At 37.1% G+C, this 9258-nt stretch overlaps 1 protein-coding gene and 1 non-coding gene across 3 annotated transcripts; both read right to left on the bottom strand.

Moving 5' to 3' along the window:
- On the bottom strand, positions 1–1880 carry LOC125340056 (cytochrome c oxidase subunit 7C, mitochondrial). Of its 2 annotated transcripts, none has more exons than XM_048331464.1 (3): positions 1692–1880; positions 827–970; positions 1–116 (listed from the first exon to the last, which is right to left on the bottom strand). In XM_048331464.1, the coding sequence occupies exons 1-2, from the start codon at positions 1764–1766 to the stop codon at positions 854–856; spliced, it is 192 nt and encodes a 63-aa protein (XP_048187421.1). In that variant the 5' UTR covers positions 1767–1880; the 3' UTR covers positions 1–116; positions 827–853. The 2 variants fall into 2 exon arrangements, with proteins under 2 accessions (XP_048187421.1, XP_048187420.1); XM_048331463.1 differs by having other exon boundaries at positions 1–94.
- On the bottom strand, positions 165–224 carry LOC125340248. Its single transcript, XR_007208728.1, has one exon. It is a non-coding gene; the product is annotated as a small nucleolar RNA Z39 (small nucleolar RNA).
- Positions 1881–9258: the final 7378 nt, after the last annotated feature.

The following is a 9258-nucleotide window of genomic DNA, read 5'->3' as shown; positions in this document are numbered from 1 at the left end:
TTCATGTCAGGAGTTTATTTACAAACATATCTAGTATGCGGATTTGGAGAGTTTAATCCATTTTCCAGAGTCTATGCCTCTTCATTCTTTCTGCCTGCAAAATAAAAAGACATTAACTAAAACAAAAAACAAAAAAAAACAGTTGTCTTACTTTGATTATTTGGTACATCAGAAAGCGTTTACAGTATCATTTTATTCATACTGATTTGTATCATCATATGTACCAAAACCTTTCATATTAGTGGCTTTAGTAACTTATTCTTCTATAAGCAAATCTTCCTTTCCAAATCATAGGTCGAAATTTATTTATTCCAAGATCTTTTTAAAGTACTGTACTGATAAACTACTCACAATTATGACTAGAACTTTACTTTTAATCTGCACATCTAACACTTAATTGATTCCCTTACTACAGATTCCAAAAGGCAGAACCATAAACACTTGAAACCCATACAAACTTAAGGAGCACAGTAAGTATTTTGTTTTCTGAGGTTCCCCCCCCCACATATTCTGTATGTAAGCATAGATTTTAATTACTTTACCGAAGGAAATAAAATCAATTTAATCATCTTTGTGACACTGGGTTAATATCACCAATCTCATAGGCCTTTTGGGGGTACCACACAAGATTATCAATTAAACTGGAATTCAATAAATACTGGTTAATTCTGATCAAACATGTTTGTTTACAAGCTTACAACATGATGTCCATCAATGCTACAGGGAACACTCAATTTTAAGAATATGCCCTACACAACACTGTGTACACACGTGTGTAGAATATATATATAGTAGCACCTTAGGAAGACTAGAAATCCATAATTACCTGTTAAATGGGTCAATTATAACACCCTTATTTCTTAAGCAGCTGGTGCCTCACTATCAAAAAAGGTGCAGCAAACCCGGATCCAAAGTACACAGTCATCATGGCCAGTAACCGCCACTTGTTTTCCACTGAAAATGGCAGAGTCTGTGGGGAAAGTGAAACAAAATACACAAATATACTTGGCTTCTTTCAACACCAGGACTTACGTGTAAAATACAGGAATATCTAATTTTCGAAACCGAAAAAACAAATGCGTTTTAGAAATGAACTTCTCCTTTGGTTAACTGTTTATTAGTGTCAGGCCACGCTGAAGCGCACAACAGTGCAGCTCTAACTTTTCAGTACCTGGGTAAGTAGACCCGTAAGGCCTCGCTGTAGGAGGTCAAGCCCAAGTATTCGATAGGAGCCATTTAACACCTGGGACCACACTTAACTCCAGAGAATGGTATTTCTAATCCAACCAATTAAATGGGACTTCACTCAACACCACCTCAGGCTGTCATTTTCCCCAAGTTTCCCATGACCTTCACTCCGGGCCGACGACCTTCAGGAGCAAGGCCGAGGCCTCGGTCCTCAGTCCTGGGGAGAAGCGGTGGCGCGCGCCTCCTCGGGAAAGAAAAGGCCGCTGGCTCCACCCACCCATTTCTCTCTGTGAAAACGAACGCCTCAGTTCACAGCTCTGGCCCTGACCTCTGAGAAGGCGACCACTAGCGAGGGTCTCCCCGAATTCTCCGCTGCCACTTCCCGCGGCAGGTCGAGCTTCTCCCCGCGTTCCCAGTCACCCTTTCCCGCTCCACCGCCATGGCGGCCTCGGAGGTGAGGACCACACTCCTACGCCCGACAACGACGGGCCCTTCACACTGACCTTCCCCGGACCCTCCTCATAGTGGGCCCGACGGATCACAGAGGTTGTAAACCTCCGGACGCTTTGCCCCCACATGGCGCCGAGAGAAGCTCTGCGAAAGGCGCAGAGAGAACGCGGGAGAAGTGGCTGAACAACCACAGCAAGACTTCCCTCACGACCTTGTTCACCTAACGCAAGGTCCGCAGGGGAAGCCGGGAAATCCCGTCAGTTCTCACCGGAACTATGCTAGCGAGGCGGACTCACGGGATTGTGGGAAATGTAGTTTCAAAGTTCCCGCTCATGATCAGCCCCGGAAACGTAGTTCTGGTGTGGCATCAGAGCCTAGTAGTCTTTTTCTCAAAGTCTTGGTGGTTTCCAGAAATTATTTTACAGAATAAATCGAAGCAATTTAACCTAATGTTTTCTAATTTATAGACGTGAACAAACTCTGTGTGTCTCCCCAGGTATCTGTTATGTACAGTAGTTTGCCAATACCGAAAGATGTCTATTTTATAATCTAATCTGAGGAAACATAGCATAAAAATAAATGATCAAACATGCAGCACACACACACACACACACACACACACACACACACACACATATTTGAGAGCCAGTGCCAATGGCTCACACCTGCGATCCTCACCACTGGAGAAGCCAATAGCTGGAGAATCACTGATCTCGGCAGCCTAAGTGGAAAAAATCTCTGAACTCCATCTCCAAAAAAAAAAAAATAAATAAATAAATAAAAAAAATCAGTAAAAAGGCTGGGGATATAGCCTAGCGGCAAGAGTGCCTGCCTCGGATACACGAGGCCCTAGGTTCGATTCCCCAGCACCACATATACAGAAAACGGCCAGAAGCGGCGCTGTGGCTCAAGTGGCAGAGTGCTAGCCTTGAGCGGGAAGAAGCCAGGGACAGTGCTCAGGCCCTGAGTCCAAGGCCCAGGACTGGCCAAAAAAAAAAAAAAAATCAGTAAAAAGGAGGGTGAAGTTATGCTCAAGTGGCTAAGCAAGTGAGTAATCTGCACAAGTTGATGGCTTGGAGTTAGAACCCTAGGAATATGAGTGGAAAGCAGCTTCACATCTGAAACTAGCCTGGAATTAGGAATTGGAGTATTCCTGCTCAAGTAAACACTGTCATGGAACATATTCAACAGTACATAAGACTACTTACACAGTGATTTATGGAACGAGAAAACAAGTAGCTGTATCATATCTGAATATCAATAAAACAGTATTATCTACGCCACTGTTAAAATAAGTTTCATATAAATCTATCTCTGTATTTGGTGATATTTGGTCAAGATAAGCCTTTGTACATAGTGAACAGTACTACATCTTGATTTGTACACAAACTGGCATCAAGCAACTAAATTCTGAGCAATAACAGAAGTTGATTTTCCTAGGATCATATATATATTCTCTATATCAAATATAATATATACACACATGTATATTTGTACTTCGTAGTAGGAAGAGGTCTAATAAATCTGTATCTATGTGTGTGTAAATTAAAGTTGTTTTTTTAAATGAAGAGATGGGAGGCTATTCTTTCCTTTAAGAGAGGGAACTCACTTATAACTACATTCACTAAGAAAGTATGAAAGAAGTGAGTCTCTCAGTATTCTGCATGTGCATGTGAATGTGTGTGTGTGTGTGGTGTGTGTGTGTGTGTGTGTGTAAATGTAATGACCATAGTCAGGCTACCAAGCTACAAATAAAACCTTCACATGTGATGGGATGATTCACTGTGACTTGATTTTTCTTTGTTCTGGAATGTTGATAGTTTCAGAAACATTTTCTCTCTCTCTCTCCCCTCTCTCTCTCTCTCTCCTTCCTTCCTTCCTTCCTTCCTTCATTCCTTCCTTCCTTCCTCCCTCCTCTTTCTTTCTTTCTTTCTTTCTTTCTTTCTTTCTTTCTTTCTTTCTTTCTTTCTTTCTTTCTTTCTTTCGTTCTTTCTTCCTTCCTTCCTCCCTCCTCTTTCTTTCTTTCTTTCTTTCTTTCTTTCTTTCTTTCTTTCTTTCTTTCTTTCTTTCTTTCTTTCTTTCTTTCTTTCTTTCTTTCTTTCTTTCTTTCTTTCTTTCTTTCTTTCTTTCTTTCTTTCTTTCTTTCTTTCTTTCTTTCTTTCTTTCTTTCTTTCTCTTTTTGCCAGTCCTGGAGCTTAATCTCAGAGCCTGAGTACTGTTCCTGGCTTCTTTTTGCTCAAGGCTAGCACTCTACCACTTGAGCCACAGCGCCACTTCTGGCCTTTTGTTTATGTTGTGCTGAGGAATTGAACCCAGGACTCATGCAAGCACGCCACCGCCAAGCCACATTTGCAGTCCCAGAAACATTTTCTTACTATAGAGTTTTATTAAAAGTTACTGGTTCAGCATTTCTTCTAACCTACAAAAAGGCCAAGCATCATCTTATTTTGTTTATTAGGATGATTTCTGCATGTTATTCAACTACAGTCTTATCCCATGCTTGGTCTTTCTTCCTCCTGAGATTTAGAGAGATAGCCAATACTGTGTAAAATAAACCCAACTATTTTAGGTCCTTTCAAATATTTTTTGTGAATTTGGGGGCACTGTATTTCCTTATTGTTCTTATGGTAATGCATAATAAAGCCAGAATACAGTTTGTAGTTTTCTAGTATTTTTGTAGTTTTCTCCCTAGTAGTCTGTGACTAGCTGGTATTGGGGAGAAACAGCTGATAAATTTACCTGGTAAAGGCAGGTTAAGTTAGAGTGTAAGGCCCTAGCAATCTAAATGTCATGATATTTGTCTGTTAGAGATTCTATATTACCCTACATTACTAATTTGTGTGAGGGTAGTAACAGTGCAAAGGATACCTAAAATTTGTTCTTAAAGAAACTGGGGAGAGGAAAAGAGATTGAATATGAGTTGTGAAATGAAAGGGAAATATCTGGAGAAAAAGGAAGAGAAGAAGGTGTGGGAAAAGTAAAAACCTTTCAGACCAGCCTCCAGCTTCTCCTGTCACTCAGTCCTAGACATCGGAAATATGAGAAAGGAACCTCTTTGTTTATAATTTTATACAGGCTGCTAAGTAAGAACTACACAGATGAGTCTGTCAGTTCTCCAGAACCATAAGAGGACACAATAATTTGCTGGGATAAGCAATAAAAATCTGGAGAAATTTGTTATTGAAGCAGAGAAACCCATAACAGGTGTCATGTACCATTTCTTATACAGGGAACATAACAATCTATATTCATGTCATAGTATCTGTCATGAAAAATGTGACTCATCCAAGAGAAACTTTAGATTCAGTATGATACGCTTTTCTCTGTAAAATTCATTCTAAGATAAATGTGACATTTCATGACTTGATTGGTACAAAGTAGAGAACATCTTTCGGTACAGGAGATTTATTCCAAATTTATTTTTTAAAAAACAAAATCCAATTATTTCAAGTGGTGAGCAGGGTATACATCATAGCATGAGTAATATACACTGTAGATTACATGAGTCTTTGGAGACTGAAATCACATTATATAGAACAATATAACTAAAATTAACATACAATATTTATCATTTCTCTCAGCAGCTGCTATATTAGATTTTTTAAGGACTAGGTTTATTTTAAAATAAATTGTGCAGTGAAGCTAGGATCTTTCTAAACTGCACTGGAAAGCTCATGTTAAATGTCTTTTCATCTGAATGTATATATCTTGCTATTGAGATATTAAAATCAGGATTCTGTGTTAATGCTTACTTGCTATTTTACATTTATCGTGGGAAATCATGATGTTGGGAAAAAGGAGATAATATGATTATTTCATGACTGCAATAAAGGTTGGGAAGTCCTGCTGGTCTTCTCAGTGATGACTCACTGGATGAGAAATTTCTGTACAATCAATAACAAAACCATTATTACGTGACTAAACTGTATATTCACTCTTCGTTGTGTTTGTTTTTCTTAAAATAAAATCCCTTCCTTTTCTCCCATTCTATTTGTTTTCAAAACTTTACTCTTATTTTACTTCCTCAAGACACTTTCCTAAAACTTGTAAAAAGAAATAGTTATTTCCATTAAAGATTACTTAGAATATAATTCATAGAATGTCATTGCCTTGCATATAACATTACCCTTACTGAATCATAGGTATCTATGTATTTTGTGATACTGTTAATACAGCTTTGTAAATTTCTGTGCTCAGTCTTTTGCATAGCTGAGATGTCAGGTATGTGCCATCATGCCCAGCTATTGGTTGAGATGGCGTCTCATGAGCTTTTCCTCTGATTTGGCCTCAATTCTCACCTGATCTTACCCTTCGTTCTTTCCCTTTTTCTTTATTTTTTTATTCTTTCCAGGAATAACACCACTGTAACAAGGAATCATTGTTGATAGCAGAGCTGTTCTTTCATTCAAGTTCGATTATATCTATTTATGTTCTGTTTCCATAATTTAGGAAAAGACTACTTATTGCTACTTATTCTGTAGCCACGCCGAAAGCAGTTGCCCATACTTGTCCCTTTGTTTTGTGAATGGTGAGTGAAGTACAGCAAGAAATTTTTCAAAAGGGCTACATTAACATAAGAATATATTTTCCAGAGGGAGGGGACTGCTCTATTTGAGAGTTGAACAAACATGTTTTTGTAATGAATGTAATTAATCATGCAAGTGATTATAATTGTTTCTCATATTATTGATCAATGTATATACATTGGTAATATGTTTCTTTTTCTAAGACTAGATTGAAGAAAGTCAATTAGACACACTAGGATCCTCTCCAAAATGAGTTCATAACTGCTTCCCTGATACAACTGATCAAAACATGTATGTTTCAGCTATAACCATTGCTGAGTTGGGCTTTTCATTCTGGAATTATAAAATGAAGAAACATGGAATTTATTGAGATGAGCATTGATGGTCTTTGAGTAAATTACTACTCATTCACGAGAGTGGTTTATCCCAACTAATTGCAAAATTATTTCACAAAGTAAATTAAGTGTAATTATGAATTCTCTTTACAGTCATCATTGAATAGCATTTTAAATTCTACCATTGCCCCTGAATTTTGCTCAGCCATCTTCTTACCACCTTGAAGGGTTTTTATTCCCAACTGACTTATGCAACTTGATGCAGTGTTTATTGCAAGGATGTCTTCTTCTTTTCCCCCATTGGTACACACTTTAAAGTATCATTTTATACATAGCCATAGAAGAAATTTCTTTGTCGTCTTTGTTCTAGAATAAAAGTTCTAGTTAGCTGATTTGATTTTGCCTTGAGGGCACTGTCACTAGTACATTCCTCTGTGATTTTTCTCCCTATTGGTTCCTAGAAAGCCTAGAGCTGAATCCATGATCCATCTTCTGTGTAGCAATGAATGTGCTTGTATACTTTATATTTTACTTTGTCTATTTAAAAAATTATTTACCTTCACTTCCTTTTACTTCTTGAATTTTACATGTACTTTATCTTGTTATATAGTGTATATCTTTGTTTTATACTTCAAATATTTTCTGAAACAATATTAGCATGTAAATAAAATAATAAATCAAACATTGCTCATGTAAAAAGTTGTTGCAGTTAGTGTATCAATTTTCTCTTTGCTTTATGGATCCTGGGCCAGGCAAGATAATTGAAGCTAGCTAATGTGACAAATGATCCCCAAGTTTATCAACTTAACAGTAAACTCAGAGAACTCACATTGTAACTCATGTCGCAACCCAAATCAAATATTCAACATCAACCATGCACATGATAATTCAATTGTCACCATTTTCTCATGTCTGTGGAGTCCTCCATGCATTTCTCCAATTAACCCTGTTCACATGCTGAGAAAAAGACAATACAGAGTCAAGCAGTGTGGTTCATGAGCAAGTCTAATGGAGGCAGACTTTACTCATGCTCACATTTATCACCCCAAACTTATCAAACACTGTCAGGATGCAGTAAGTCTGTGGAACAGGATTTCTGTGTGACTGAGTGGAAATGAGGTATCTAGATTGAACAGATGTCATCTTCTCCCAGGAGATTTTCTAGTTTCTGGAGAGTCCACATGCAACCTTTGGGCCTTGTTGCAATGGTTGAAGGTACTTCTGTATTGTTTTTCGATTTTCTTTTCTTTTGCTTCTTCACATCTCCCCAGGCTGGTATACCTTAAGCAACTCACTGTAAACTTGAGTGAGACATTTGGGTTTCAAATGCAGAATTTACCAGAATCACTCAGCTTTGCAATTATGACTTACTTCATTTCAAAATAGAGATCATAATGGTATTACTTTCTAGAGTTCTTTTTGAAAATTATTTTAATTTTATTGTGAAGGTGATGTACAGAGGGGTCACAGTTACATACATAAGGTAGTGAGTACATTTCTTGTCAAACATGCTATCTCCTTCCTTATTTTTCTTCTACTTTCCTCCCCCCAACCCCCCCTCAAGTTGTGCAGTTAATTTCCAACATATTGTCTTGTCAGTGCCACTGTTGCACTGCTTCACTTTTTGTCCTTTATCTCACCATTTTAATGTTCCCATTTCCTTCCCTAGTTCAGATAAATATATATACAATACCCAGGGTACCAAAGCCAATTCACGGAGTTCTTAGTAAGGTTAGTTAAATTATTTTCTAGTTTTACATGTTCTGTTAACACATTCTCTATGATGCAACAATCTCCTCTGAGCTCTCCTCACATACCTCGTTTTTAAATTAACCCATTACCTTTGTTCAGTACATTGAGTATTAAAAATATTGATCTAAAACTTAAAAAAGGTGTATCTACAACTATAATATGAGCCCTTGAAGAAAAGGCATCTTATTTTTTTTCCTATCCTGTTGCATCTTGCATAAAGACATTCAATAAATGTCTGCAGATATCAGTGAATGAATAATATGGAAGTTTCAATTTAAATTAAAAACAGGTTTTGAGTATGGGATTATGATTTTGTGTTTACACATTGTATACACATTTAAGGCCACCATAATTAATGCAGAATGTTTGGATCATTTATAATTAGTTCACTTACCTATAAAGTGTTATGTTAATTGTATATATTTAGAGGTTTCAATGTGATAATTTGATATGTGCAAATAATTAAAAATGCTGAAATCATAGCAGATGTATTATTGCTGTTGTATAGGTGATATTCAGAGGGATTACAGGTAGTGAGTACAATTTATTGAACCAAGTCTCCCCTTCTATGATTCTCTTTCCCAGCTTTTCCCTTCCATTCCCACCCACAAGATGAATAGTTATTTTTTGCCATATAGTATGTAATGTAGTATGTAATGAGTATCTGTTCATCCTTTGTTCCACCTTTTCTGTACCTTCCCCTTAACTTTCCAAAAAAACCCAAATAAACAAATAAGACATAAGGACAAGACAATAAAAACAGCAACAACAGGAACAGAAATAAAAACCTCTTGTTTTCTTTACTTGGAGTTCACTTCATAAGACATTAGTTTATATGATAATATGCACATAGTTATTGACCGTTTGTGATCCACTCCTATGCATATCCTCCTTTGGCCTTACTCTGAGAATGTCTAGAGACTTGTATAATTTATCATATCCCAGTGTATTTTTTAAATCATTCAGTGTGTATATTCATAGGTTTATAGGCACATTCTAGTTATAAC

This window comes from Perognathus longimembris, chromosome 22 (assembly GCF_023159225.1).
Source record: "Perognathus longimembris pacificus isolate PPM17 chromosome 22, ASM2315922v1, whole genome shotgun sequence".
NCBI lineage: Eukaryota > Metazoa > Chordata > Mammalia > Rodentia > Heteromyidae > Perognathus > Perognathus longimembris.
This window is presented reverse-complemented; position numbering and strand designations above follow the sequence as displayed.

Coding starts and splice junctions, on each gene's coding strand:
- LOC125340056 (XM_048331464.1), bottom strand. CDS start 1,766: ATGTGGGGGCAAAGCGTCCGGAGGTTTACAACCTCTGTGATCCGTCGG. Junction 971..1,691: donor ATGAGGAGGGTCCGGGGAAG/GTCAGTGTGAAG, acceptor CTTTCCCCACAG/ACTCTGCCATTTTCAGTGGA.